Here is a 15,060-nt window from a genome sequence, read left to right on the forward strand (position 1 = left end):
GACATATGTACATATAGCTGATTCATGTTGATGTTTGACAGAAAACAACAAAATTCTGTAAAGCAGTTATCTTTCAATTAAAACTTAAATAAATTTTAAAAAAAGAAATGAAAGAACCTAACATGCTTTTAATTTAAAAGTTTCCATTTGTCTTACTACCCTACAAGAAGGGGGCTCATAAGGAAGTTGAGATCAGTTACTACTCTTCAAACATTTGGGATAATGTGAGTGAATATTTCACCCTGGTGCAAATTAAAGTCTTATATTACATTGATATCACACTTTACATAAATTTTAAAACTTCCTTTTATACTATTTGCATACATTAATATTAACATTTTACCAACAAGAAAGGAAATGACATTGCCTTGAAAAACAGATTTAAAAAGTAATACTGAAGTGGAATATTATTCAATAATTAAAAGGAAAAAAGCTAATAATATACACAACTATATGCATGAGCCTCAAAAACATTATGCTAAATAAAATAATCCAGTGTGTTACATTTATATAGAATGTCTAGAGAAGGCAAATCTTTGAGGCAGAAATAGATTAATGGTCATTTGGGGCTAGGTAGGATTGGGAATTAATGCAAATGGGTATGAAAATCTTTCAGGGGTGAGGAAAATTATTTAAGACTAGACAATAGGGATGGTTGTACAATTATATAAATTTACTCTATATAAGTGTGTGTGCATGTGTGCTAAGTCACTTCAGTTGTGTTCAACTCCTTGAGACTCCATGGACTGAAGCCTGCCAGGCTCCTCTGTTCATGGGATTCTTCAGGCAAGAATACTGGAGTGGATTGCCATTTCCTTCTCCTGGGGATCTTCCTGACCCAGATATTGAACCTAGATCTCCTGCATTGCAGGCAGATTCTTTACCAACTGAGCTATGAGGGAAGCCCCTATAAAAGTGTAAATCATTTAATTGTACACTTAAAGGAGGAATTTATGATAACATAAATTATTCTTCAATGAAGTGTTTTATATGTTAAAAGTAGCAGTGTTAGTAGCTTCCCATAAATCGTGCTGAATTTTTACTCATCTTTATGAAAGACAGAAAATAGAAAAGTTGAAATTGAAAATTGTTAGCAACCTTGCCTTTGTCAAGCACCCTACCAATATATTGTTAGGACATCAAAAATGAAACCTAAACTATTTAAAAATTAAATAATAAAAACGTATTTGCCCATCAGCAGATGAATGGATAAGGAAGCTGTGGTACATATACACCATGGAATATTACTCAGCCGTTAAAAAGAATTCATTTGAATCAGTTCTAATGAGATGGATGAAACTGGAGCCCATTATACAGAGTGAAGTAAGCCAGAAAGATAAAGAACATTACAGTATACTAACACATATATACGGAATTTAGATAGATGGTGGCGATAACCCTATATGCAAAACAGAAAAAGAGACACAGAAATACAGAACAGACTTTTGAACTCTGGGGGAGAACGTGAGGGTGGGATGTTTTGAAAGAACAGCATGTATATTATCTATGGTGAAACGGACCACCAGCCCAGGTGGGATACATGAGTCAGGTGCTCGGGCCTGGTGCACTGGGAGGACCCTGAGGAGTCGGGTGGGGAGGGAGGTGGGAGGGGGGATCGGGATGGGGAATACATGTAACTATATGGCTGATTCATGTCAATGTATGACAAAACCCACTGAAATGTTGTAAAGTGATTGGCCTCCAACTAATAAAATAATATTAAAAAAAAAAAAAAAAAAAAAAAAAAAAAAAACGTATTTCAAACCATGTAGAAAGCGGTCAAAGATATATACATAATATATGCAAATGAATTTATTAGAAAGTAAAAGAGATTGAAAACAAAATAACTAAAAGCTTTCAACCCAAGAGGACAGAAAAAGCTCAATAATATTCAGGATTATGCTGCTTCCTCTGTTTTCCTTCAAACACCTTTCTTAGTGAAATTAATTTTACCTAATCTAGATATTTCATAAGCGTCTATCACCTCTGCATCCCCACTGCCACTTCCTAGTTCAGACACTTTTCACAATTTCCAGGTCATCACCAGAAAAAAAAAAAAAGAGCAAAACAAAAACTATGAAATCTTCCAGAGAACCTAAGAAGAGACTTGAACTGGAGCGCTACTCTGGAACGGTGGTCCTAGAATGGAGATTAAATTTGGCACATAAATCAGTGCTCCATAACAAAGTTTCAATGTAAAAAATTAACAATTTTTAAATTGAAATGATATAGTAACTAACATATTTTTGAAAAGAACAATGAATGAACACAGAATAATTAAAACAGAAAAATAATAATTAAAACAGCATGTTACTGATGTAGAAATAAAAATATAGATCAGTTTTTATTTAATCTAGTCAAGTGTCCATATGAATATAAAGACATAATTAGAAATGTAATATATAATAAAAGAGTGGCATCAGGGGGAAAGGATGAATCATTAAATAACTGGTGTAGAGATGGTGGTCTATCAGTTTAGAATAATATGAAAGGCTTCCCTGGTGGCTTAGCTGGTAAAGAATCAGCCTGCAATGAGGGAGACCTGGTTTTGATCCCTGGGTTGTGAAGATCCCCTGGGGAAGGGAATATCTACCCACTCCAGTATTCTGGCCTGGAGAATCCCATGGGTTGTATAGTCCATGCAGTTGCAAAGAGCTGGACACAACTGAGCAGCTTTCATAAAAGTCAGAAACTTAGCTCACATCTTTCATGAAAAGAAATATCAGATGGCTAAACTTTAGAAGAAACATGGATAACATATAATATTTTAAAAGAATTAGATTGGTCTATTTGCAGGGATATCCATTTTGAAGATTGTGCTTTGCAAAAGTGATGCTTAGCCAGCATCACTAAATGGGGTAAAAATGGGGTATGATGTCCAGTTTTGCCTCTGCTTGTCAAATTCTGTGTCATGGTTCAGGAGGGGAGTCTTGTCTTTTCCTAATCTGTCTGCTTCCTGCAGGGAATCTATGTACTTTGTCACCAGAAAGGGGTGCTTTTTCTAATTGTCACAAAAGCCTTATGTGCTAGCAGCAACCAATAAATAGTAGTTAATAATAAATAGGTAATTTGTCCATACATAAATGTGTTTTTTTATACACAAATGGTTGGTATAAACTGACCTTGTTCCTGCAAAATTCATATGAAATCTAAACACTGATGTAATGGTATTGAAGATGAGTCCTTTGGGAAATAATTAGGTTTCAATGAGGTCATGAAGGTAGGGCCCTCATGATGGAATTAGTGCCCTTTAAGAAGAAACATCAGAGAATTTGCTATCTTTCTCTTCCCACCCTCTGAGTATAAAGCAAGTGTCTATAAGCTGGGAAAAGGGTTCTTACCAGAAGTCAACAGTGCAGGTACCTTGATCTTGGGGCTTGTAGCCTCCAGAACTGTGAGAAAATAAATCTCTATTGTTTAAACCATCAGTCTATGGTATTTTGTTATGGCAGCTGGAACAAATACAATGTTACCATAATGTAAAATGTATTGGGTCTTTGTTGCTCTTAAAGTCATATTTTACTTAGGCATATATAATTTGTATGTATGTATTAAACAGCTGATATCAGAGAAGACTTCCACTGGAGAGATTGCATGAGGGTCTCCCAAAATATACAAACAGCTCATACAACTCAACAATGAACAAACAAACCACCTGGCTGGAAAATAGGCAGAAGACCTCAATAGACATTTCTCCAAAGAAGACAGACAGATAGTAGTAGGTGCATGACAAGATGCTCAATATCACTAATTATCAGAAAAATGCAAATACAATGGGGTACAGCACTTCCTCAAATGGTCAGAATGGCCATCATTAAAAAGTCTACAAATAGAAAATGCTGGAAAGGATGTGGAGAAAAGGAAATCCTCCTATGCCATTGGAGGGGATGTAAGTTGGTACAGCTACTATGGAAAACAGTATGGAGGTTCCCCGCACAAGCACGCTCAGTCACTAAGTTGTGTCTGATTCTCTGTGACCCCACGGACTGTAGTCCACCAGGTTTCTCTGCCCATGAGATTTTCCAGGCAAGAATACTGGACTATGTTGCCATTTCCTTCTCTGGAGGTCTTCCCAACCCAGAGCTCCAACCTTTATCTTCTGCATTGGTAAGAAGATTCTTTACCACTGAGCCACCCAGAGAGTCCTCAGAAAACTAGAAATAGAATTGCCATATGATCTAACAATCCTGCTTCTGGGAATATGCCCAGACAAAACTATAATTCAAAAAGATGCACACACTCCTGTATTCATAGTGGCACTATTCATAATAGCCAAAATACAGAAACAACCTAAGTGTTCATTGACAGATGAATGGATAAAGAAGATGTGGTACATATATACAATGGAATATTACTCAGCCATAAAAAGAGTGAAATAATGCCTTTTGCAGCACATGGATGACACTAGAGATTATTATACTAAGTGAGGTAAGCCAGGAGAAAGATAAACACCATATGATATCACTTATATGTGGAATCTAAAGTATGACACAAACGAAATGAAACAGAATCAGACTCACAGACATAGAGATCAGACTTGTGGTTTCCAAGTTGGGGCAGGAGGGTGGAGAGCGATGGACTAGGAATTTGGGGTTGGTAGATGTAAGCTATTACATTTAAAATGGACAAACAGAAAGGTCTAATATATAGCACAGGAAACTATATACAATCTCCTGGGATAAACATAATGGAAAAGAATCTTTTAAAAAAAGAATGCATAAAAATTTAAAACTAAGTCACTTTGCTGTCCAGCAGAGATTCCCACAACATTGTGAATCAACTATATTTCAGTTTTAAAAAGTGTCCCCATTATTACACCTTTTATTTAAAGCATTTAAAATGCTTAAATATTTTGAGAACAAATTATATTAGTGTCTCATGTTTTAAAACATCAATTGACAGTAATCTTTATATCTAATGAATGTTCACTATGTGTGCATTCCATTTAATATCTCACTTATTCCTTGCAACAATCTCATGAAGAAGATACTATTTATTTCTTCATTATATAGGTGAAGAAACTGAAGCACAGAAATGTGAAATAATTTACCCAAATGTCACACAGCTATAAAGGATAGAGACAGGATTCTTATGTTGACAACCTGATTCTAGAGCCTTCCCTCTCCACTTCTTTGACATTGTTGAGAAATAAAAATAGGGCATTACAAGGTTAGTGGAAACTATGGCAAGAACAATGTCAATAAAGTGATGAGGGCACAAGACAGCTCATAACATTGAGACAGGAAATGTAATTAGTAAATAAATTGCTATATCTCTTTATTATGTTAACTGCATAAAACTGCCAATACTTAACCATTGTTTGACCTATAAAAATGTAATTTTCTTATGGTTTAACCTAATATATGTGTTAATTTATGAGTACTGTTTTCAATAAATTTAATATTAGAGTTAGAAAATAGAAAAATTAAATAACAGAAGTTTTCAAACTCTCAAGGTTATGTGTATGTGTGTTTTTAACAGATCTGGAAACTGCTTCAAGCCTTCTTATTCTAACACGAGAAAAATGTGCCTACAGTTAAAATATCAAATATGAGATTTGTGAATCGTACTTCAGTAGTGGAGAAAAACATTTTAACCAATCAACCACATTCTCAGCATCAGGATGGTTGCAAAAGAACACAATTTCTAGTTCTTGTCAGAAGCAAAAGTTATCAGCTGTTTTTACATGTTAGATTCTCTTTCTCTAAATCACAAAATGAGGACTGTGCTTTTCTCTACAATATCATCCAAAATTTTCTGAGAATTATGTTTGGATACATTATCTGGATATTTTAACGGCCCTCCTCACTGACTTTCCATTGGCATAGAAGGATTGGATTCATTATTATCTGAATCTACATTTCAGATAAGTAAAATACACAGATCATAAACTCTTAAAAGTTGATAGCTCACTTAGCCCTCCAAAGTTATCCAACTCAGTTTTTTTACAGAGAACAAAACAGGGCATAATAGAGGTTAAATTAATAACTTTCCCTAGGTCGTACACCATTCAAATAAGATACTAAAACCCCAGTCTCCTGGCTCCCAGTCTTTGGTACTATTTTCACTCTGTTATAATATGACACCTAGTTTTCTTTTCTGTTATGTAAGACAGGGCCATTTAATTTTTCTTTTCTTCTTTTCAACTAAAGTTCTGAATCAGCTTATCTAGATAATTATTGGGACAAGAAGCACAAGGCTGAAATGGCTCTGTAATCAAAGAAACTCCTAGGCTATGAGGGCAGATTCTACTAGAATCATGAGTCCTAGATGCGGGGACTTTACAGCTGTTCCTTTTTCCCCACCCCCTTTAATTCCTGGGGCTCTCTTTTGTTCCTCTAGCTTAGTTTCAGACTATCCAACCAGCCTTTTGATCCTCACATTTGCCTTGCCTTTAATATTGAACTGCTTGTTTCTGCCTCTGACCCACGGCGTGGCCTGCCTTCTGGTATCCTCTTATATCTTGGTTTGTGCTTAACTGATTTCTCACTGGTTGTTTCATCACTTAGCCTTGAGCCCTAGCTTTGCTATATTCTTGATTTTCTTCATAATAGATTAAACTCAATTATAAATCCTGAGATACCTGGAAAATCAAGTGAATTTTATTCAGAAAATTGGGGGGAATTGCCTAGCATCTGTGTGGGACCCCAGATTCACTCTGCAACTTAATGACTGGAATTTGAAATTATTTCCATGGGTCACAAAGGAAGCTTCCTAGATATAAGTGAACTTTGTTGTGTAAAATGGTTATGTCATCTTAAGTTACAATAAGTCTAAAATGTAATTTTTAGTACTGTAGTAGACTTCATTTTTAGAGCAGTTTTAAGTTCACAATGAAATTGAGCAGAAAGTATGAAGAGTTCCAGGCAATTTTTTTTTACATTGACTAACTGTAAAGAAAACTTTATTATGATTTATGTTACAAAATGAAGACCTATTTTTTAATTTATCTTTTGTGAAAATCCATTCAGGAGCCGGCTAAACTATATAACTATGCCAGTTACCAATTTATTGTCTTTCAGCTCCAAATCTACCCTTCATTGTCTGCTCTATGAAAATAGAGATGGACCTTGTAACATTTCTGCTTTGCAGCTGGCACAGTGCTTGGCCATGATGGAAAAGGGTGCTGGAGGGATGCTGAAGAAGGAAGGGCTTTCCTTCCTAGGTTCTGGGTTTACTCCTCCTTCTTGCTCCTGCTTCATGGCTGCCAGCAGCACTTGTGGGTGCACTCAGGGGTGCTTGTGGAGCTCAGCTGCACCATGTGGGCAGGTTCCCATCAAATTTCAGAAGTACTCTCATGGTCAGATTCCCATCAAGTCTTGGAATCACAATGCTTGACTTCCAGTTTTGGTATCCTGCACCCAGGTAGGGTGTTCCTGCTTGCCCAGTGACTGGGAACGGCTTCTGGATGAGCCCACAACCACACCTTCTACAGTGAGGTCTGAATCCCAGCTGCAGAGAGGAGGGGCCACACTTTCAAATTTGTTTCTTCCATGAGAACGCTCCTCTAGCCCTGCAACATTCTTTAAACTTCTCTATATGCTTTTATGTAACTGAGACTTTTTTTGTTAGAATTAAAAATTTTTTATCTTAAACTTCCCCGATTCAAAATACTATGTTGTCTCTGCCCCTTTACTGACCTTAATTGATACATTAAACTAGGGAAAAGTAATTTTAATTTTTCAGTGCAGTAAATCCTCATAAAATGAGGAAACTGGATCTCAGATGTCCTTTCCAGCTCTAAAGTTACATTATTCTGGGGAATTCAAGGTTTTTCCTATATCAAATACCTCTTAAGTATAATAAAAGGAATACCACACAGCACAGAATGATTGTGTATTGTCTTTCTCAGCCTCAGTCATAGTAAATGGATCTCCCTTTTCCTCTGAATAATGGTTTCTTCCTTCTAGGTCAAAATATTAAGTCACTGCAGCAGCCAGTATTATTTCACACACACAGTGGGCAATCAAATACTATGAAATTCTCTGTGATGATTTTAACTAGGAAGCAGATAGCTAAGGAACAAAATGGAAAACTATAGAGATTTGTGTATGAATATGAAAGTTTAAAATATAAGTATCATTTTTCAATTTGTGAATATAAATATTGTAAGGACATATTAAGTACAGAAAAATGCTCCCTCTGATACTATTTATCCTAACACATTATGGAAGAGTCCATTCACATATAACACATTACAGAAGACTTCTATTACCACACAATTTACTTTTTTTTTTTTTTACCTTTCTCTGTCTTTTACTGACTGTTCAGCCATTAATTTCTTCAGTTCTTCCAGGCGGCGAAGATCTCTCATTTCCATTTCCTGCCATTTCTGTTCTTTATCAGCCCAGTATTTTCTTATCTAATGTATAAATATCACATAAAATTTAAATTAATAACCGAAATTTAAAAACAAGGAACAAAGTTATAACAACATTATCCATTGGCTCATATAGCAAATACTGAATTTAAATGGCCCTTCATGTTTTTTGGTCTACCTGTAAAACATTGACAACAGAAAAAATAAGTTAAAACATGAAAATACAAGTCCTGAGAAACTGTATGGTTTAGCAGTTTCTAAAGTGGCAATGTAACATGTGCTCAAGACCTAAAGTTTTAATCTATGGCTAAAATAATCGACTTTCAGGGAACCACAATAAAAGCATATTATTGTTTCTAAAGTATATGATCTACCTGTTACTCAAGAATATTTTTATCCTCTTATGGTAATGTAGTCTTTAACAAATATAGCATTAAATCTATTTTTACTTTAAAAGCATGAGTTTATTTATGCTAATGGACAGCAGGATATTGAAAGCTTTATGCTTCTGGGGATGTGGCAGGAGATAGGTGGGAGGAAGGAGGAAAAGAAAGAATTAGCAGGGTTGTGATAAATAGTAGTTCTGACTTATGTGGTAAAATGAAGGACAAATTTATCAAGCTCAAAAAAGTGAAAGTACTTTCTGACTAGGCATGTTTTACCTCCCTTTTCTGGGAATGGAGGCAGCAAGAGAAAACCTGAAGCACACATTAGCTATTTTCAGGTGGCTGAAACCATTATTCCCCTAGTGATGAGGCAACTGAAGTTTATATTTAATTGACAGAGGACCATTCAATGACTGGCCTGCCATGCTGTGTCTGGGTCAAGAGACTGAATCTTGCTCGTAAAAGCAGTACCTTAATGGTGAATGGTAGTGAGTTACTACCAGCAGAGGGGCTTTCGTAAAGGTTGGGTAAGCCTCATCCCCAAGGTGGCATTTTTCTTTTTTGAGAAACGAATATGAAAAGTTAAGTGGTTTTCAGACTTGCCCAGCAACGTGGTCTCTGACCCCTGGGAGAACAAGAAGAGGCATCCCAAGTACCAGGGCCACAGCCATAGCAACTCTGCAGCAGGCCTGCAACGCCAGCAGCCACAACGGCAACATCCATTCGATGCTTAATGAGTAACTGGGTGGCTCCAAGGTAAAGTGATTCTCCACCAGACGTGGTTGAAATCTGAATTTGGGGAGAACAGAGATGAAGCTAGAAAGGTAGGGGCACCAAAGATGGAAGGTGAAAGAGAGGGTAGGAAAGAGAGAAAAAGGAACACTGACATATTTCAGAGACCTAACTGATAAATGCCTCAGCATTCTATTAGTGCCAGATATGGAAAAGTTAGCAACCATTATATTACCTCCCTTTGGGTTTATAACTGATCTTTGTTTTATTCTTCATACTTTTCTGTGTTACTTATTTTGCATAGTGAATATATATTTCTTTCGTAATCAGAGAGAAAAAAGATACTTCAAAAGAAGAGATATTGGATTACAGGGCATTTTTCTCTGGGTTCTGACCATTGACAGTATTGTTTACTCCCAGCATTGACCTCGAGGGGAAGTCAGTGGTCCTTCTGCCGACAATCCCTTGACAAGAAGTGGACCAATCCCAGGTTTCTGGTATCTTCAGATCACTGACACCATCACTTGAGGCTTTTTGGTGTCTCAGAGCCAACTATTTCCATCCTTGACTCTGGTATCCTCAGCCTTTGCTATAGCTAGCAAATCACTCTCCCTCCCTCCCTCCCTCCCTCCTGTCTTGACGGAAATTCTCCTGAGTGAAGGATGCTTTTCTTAAGATGCCTTGTTTGCCAGGAGGCTGGGGAATGGTTTGAGCATTTTCCATCTTGTTAATGGCTACTTTGAGACCACGATGCTGTCCCTCTCAGATACAATGCTTTCTTCCTTTGATGTTTACACCTTCTGGCTGTATTACCCTCTCCCTAGCCTTATCACCGGTATGTGTGGACTTCCAGGTCACTCTCAAATATGGAGAATTCAGATACGTGAGCCACAGCCACACGGGTCTTGTCTAGAAGAACTCCTTCTACCTTCCTAGTCGACTTACGTCTGAAGCCCCTCTGACCTGCCAACTCACAGACACATGACTTCCTCCATTCCAGTGAGCCTCCTCCCCCTCCAGGATTCTACTATCATGGAGAATGGCACCAATTCCAAGAGCTTCAATTATAGCTATTTATCTTACAACCAGACCTATGACCCCTTCCCCATCATCCTGTGTTCTGCTTGTATAATTTTATTCCTCTGGTATAAGCCTCGCCACAAGGCTTTGCTAATTAATATACTTGTTCCTCTGTCCCGGTAGACTGCAGAAACTGTGATTTATTATCCTCTGCACTTCCAGCAACAACTAAAGTGTCTAGGAGATAGAATATACCTAATAAACATGTGATTGATGAAAGAATTACACGGCTTTATAAACTAGTACCAAATTGATGGTTTCAGTTGAATCTTTATTGACAATCATCACTCCTTTTATGAACTCCTGGCCAGTGCTTCTCAGCTGCTCATGGTATCATTTGAAAGGCTGTTCACTATGTCAAGTTCCACACCTGCCTCTATTTCTTTGCTTTTATCAGAAGAAATGGAGATCCTAAAATATCATTTCCTTGATGTCCTGCTCATCAGAGGAAGTGATGTCCTTCCTTCTTTCCACCTGGGCTCTATAGCCTATTCTCCAATTCCATCTCTATAATCTTCCTCCATCACCTACCCTTTCTTCCCTTGTCATTTCAAACTCTTGGTCTTTGCTTCTTCTTTCTCACATGAAAATCTAAACAAATCTTATTCATTAACCAAAATTGTAAAGTACTTTCTTTACACACCCCAAGACTGTAGCACCACACCCTTCACTGTCCCCTTTCAGTCAAGAATACTCTCCTCCAATTTTGCATCTCCTATTTTAGTCCTCACCCATGATGTTCCTACCTCTGCCTCCACTCCAACTGACTACTTCTACCAGTGACTTCCCAATGATAAAACCAAATTCATTTTATGTAGTGTCTTATTTTTTTTAGAGTCTCTGAATTTGATTCTACCAACGCTTACTTATAGTCTTAAGAAGCTAGTGACTTTGGCATTCATTTATTAAAAAAATACTCATTGAGCCTCTACTTTAAGCCAGATACTGTGCTATGTACTTGGGATATGATCCTTAAAAAGAAATAAAGCCTTGGCTTCAAGGTTCTGAGAGTTTCTGGAAAGAGAGATAACAAGTAAATGAATGAAAAGATTATTATGTTAAATTCTAGGAAGGAAATGAATATGGCGATAATTTAGAAAAATCTGTGAAGAACTATTAGAAAGCATAGTTTTAAATGACGTTTGGATTAAAATTTGGAAGATGAGGGTAAGGAAACAATGAAACGAGATGAAGGAAACCACTGAAGGAAGTGTGACTTTTGGGTGCAATAGCATTGAGTGAGAATGACTTTGCACTTGTTCAGAATTGGGAAGAAACTAGTGCAGCTGGAACAGGTGGTTCGAATTTAAACTGGAGGTGAGTTTGGTAAACTAGATGGTAGCTAGATGATTAGGCAAGGATTTAGTTCTTAAAAAAGGCATAGAAGAGTTTAAAGCAAAGAGTGATATGATGTGACTTAAATTTTTAAAAGATAGCTTGAGCTATTGAGTGAAGAATGGACAGTAAAGGAGCAAAGGAGAAATGAGTGACCAAACAGAATAAAGCAAAAATAATCACTGGGATTCAGGAACTTAAGAATTCAAATCTAAAATGTGGTTTTGAGTAGAGTCAGAGTACTCATTGAAGGATTAGATATGGTAGTTGAAGTTAAAAAGAATCAAGGATAATTCCGAGGGTTTTGGTAGAGCAACTGGCTAGATGATGGTACCAATAACTGAGATGGGAAATTAGAAGAATAACAGGCTCAGAAAAGAAAGTCAGGGGCTCACTATTAAACATTAAACAGTTGACACGACTGTATGATATTTAAGTAGAAATTCCACATAAACATCTGGAGGTACACAGATGGATGGCTCAGGAGAATTCAGCACTGGAGATCTAAATTAAGGAGACAGTCTTAAAATGGTATGATGCCAAGGGACTAGACAACATCTGTAGAGTGAGAACATAAACAGAAAAGAGAAGGCAGTCATGCACTTTCATGTTTATATAAAACTGCCTTTTGCAGTTTTATCAACTAGTATAACTTCATTTTCCTTCTCTACATGTCAGTTTTACTCTACCATTAAGACCAGAGCAAATGCTATCTTCTTGAATCTTCCTCTGAACCCTCTAGGGAAAATGTTAGCTCAATCTTTGGCACACCACTGGTCCTTTATTAAGATTTTTTTACCCTCACTTCTTTGTTTTGCCTTGTACTCTTTCATTTGCTTCCAGGAGGGACTGCCACTGCCATTGTTATTGATCTATCTGGGCATTTACTACATGTCTGGCATGCTCTGCCCTGCATTATTGCCTGCTAAATCTCCCTGTCCATCATTTAAGACTCAACTATAGCATTGCTTTCCCAGCCTTCCTCCTTCCCCCTCTTCTCCAGACATAGTTAGGCACTATTTTATGTATTCTTAGCATAGCACTTCCCATATTGATCTGCATTATTCACCTTTGTATGCCTAGGACATTGTATCATGTCTGACACACAATAGGGCTTAAGTGATCATCGCTAAGGTGAGTGGAAGCATTTTCTGATCTCTGGTCTGAGAATAACAAAGTTACGGATGGGAACCAGGCCAGCAGTTTTATTTGCAGGGTGGTAAAGTCTGAACTAAACACTTCCCTAAGGACAGTTCCATTCACTTTCCATCAGTTAATAAGAGCAGGAAGTGTGTGTCATGAAATACGGGCTTTGCAAGCTTCAACTAAAGTTAAGGTTAAGAGTATTTAACTAGCCCTTTAGGACATTTGTTGAGACATAGATTATAAACATACTACTTTTTAGACTTTTTGAGTGGTCCTTACAGCTTTCCAATGATAGGGGAACCAGAAAGCTAGTGCACAGGAGACAAGTTGAATTTAAACCTTGTTTCTTATAGACTTGGGGATGAAATTTCTTGAAAATTTTCTTTTCTGTAAACCTAAACAGGCCCTCATTATCCTTCATTTCCTCTTGTTACCTTTGATTCTATTGGATAGTCCTCTTTCATAGTCCCACATTTTGTTCATTTTGGTAAAGTTAAGCCACCATAAGTATAAACAAACTCAAGAAACTATTTTCTATATAGATTTATGAGCCAAAGTAATGTTGTCCTATCTTTTCAGAGGGTTTAAGGTACTTTTTATATCCCACCTTACTTTTGTAATCTTCCAAACAATTTGTTTCCTATTAAAAACTTGACCAGTAATCATGATGTTTATGGCATTAGAGTGCATCAGAGTTTAATTTTAAAAATCTTGTGCTAATATTACATAAACATTCAATTATAATTTTTTTCATTTCTTCAGTCTGAGTTATAATTCAGCATGGAATAAAAATTTCTTATTTACACATAGAAGGGTTTCCCTTGTGGCTCAGATGGTAAAGAATCTGTCTGTAATGCAGGAGACCTGGGTTGGGAAGATCCCCTGGAAAAAGGAAAGGTAACCCACTCCAGTATTTCTGCCTGGAAAATCCCATGGACAGAGGAGTCTGGAGGCTACAGTCAATGGGGTGGCAAAGAGTTGGACATGACCAAGCAACTAACACTTGCACTTTTCAGACATTAGAAAGTTAGGGCTAAAGCATTATAGTAGGAAGACAGTTTAGTCTCCAATTTCAAGCAATCTATGTGATACTGAATCTTTGAACAAATAAACTTCTGGATTTGCTCCTAAGTCATTACAAAGGTTTCAATGACTTATTCAGGAGGAGGTCATAATCTTTAACCAGATAGACAAAATATATGAAATATGAAGTGAAAAATATCCAGTTCCATTCCTCATAAAGCACCGAGGTAAAACAATTTTAATTTCATTTTCTAAGTTTTCATTTACTTAGCTAATTCCTTTCTTTTTTTTTTTTAATTTTATTTTATTAGTTGGAGGCCAATTACTTCACAACATTTCAGTGGGTTTTGTCATACATTGACACAAATCAGCCATAGAGTTACACATATTCCCCATCCCGATCCCCCCTCCCACCTCCCTCTCCACCCGACTCCTCTGGGTCCTCCCAGTGCACCAGGCCTGAGCACTCATCTCATGCATCTCACCTGGGCTAGTGATCTGTTTCACCATAGATAATATACATGCTGTTCTTTTGAAACATCCCACCCTCACCTTCTCCCACAGAGTTCAAAAGTCTGTTCTGTACTTCTGTGTCTCTTTTTCTGTTTTGCATATAGGGTTATCATTACCATCTTTCTAAATTCCATATATATGTGTTAGTATGCTGTAAAGTTCTTTATCTTTCTGGCTTACTTCACTCTGTATAATGGGCTCCAGTTTCGTCCATCTCATTAGAACTGATTCAAATGCATTCTTTTTAACGGCTGAGTAATATTCCATGGTGTATATGTACCACAGCTTCCTTATCCATTCATCTGCTGATGGGCATCTAGGCTGCTTCCATGTCCTGGCTATTATAAACAGTGCTGCGATGAACATTGGGGTGCACGTGTCTCTTTCAGATCTGGTTTCCTCGGTGTGTATTCATCTTTTCTACTTTGGCCTAGAATATGCACTGCCCCCCCCCCCCCCCACACACACACACAAATGTGTTGTTGCTATATATGAAAACATGACAGGACCTCTTAATAAAAAAAA

At 37.1% G+C, this 15,060-nt stretch overlaps 1 protein-coding gene across 5 annotated transcripts in view; it reads right to left on the reverse strand.

Moving 5' to 3' along the window:
- CCDC148 (coiled-coil domain containing 148) overlaps positions 1-15,060 on the reverse strand; it is a 313,368-nt gene that overhangs the window by 87,638 nt on the left and 210,670 nt on the right. For all 5 annotated transcript variants that reach the window (XM_065931579.1, XM_065931581.1, XM_065931580.1 and 2 more), the window contains one exon: positions 8,244-8,362. In XM_065931579.1, coding sequence (XP_065787651.1) covers positions 8,244-8,362 — 119 coding nt within the window. The remainder of the gene's footprint in view (positions 1-8,243; positions 8,363-15,060) is intronic.

The sequence above is a fragment of the Muntiacus reevesi genome, chromosome 3 (assembly GCF_963930625.1).
Source record: "Muntiacus reevesi chromosome 3, mMunRee1.1, whole genome shotgun sequence".
In the NCBI taxonomy this organism is placed as follows: Eukaryota; Metazoa; Chordata; class Mammalia; order Artiodactyla; family Cervidae; genus Muntiacus; species Muntiacus reevesi.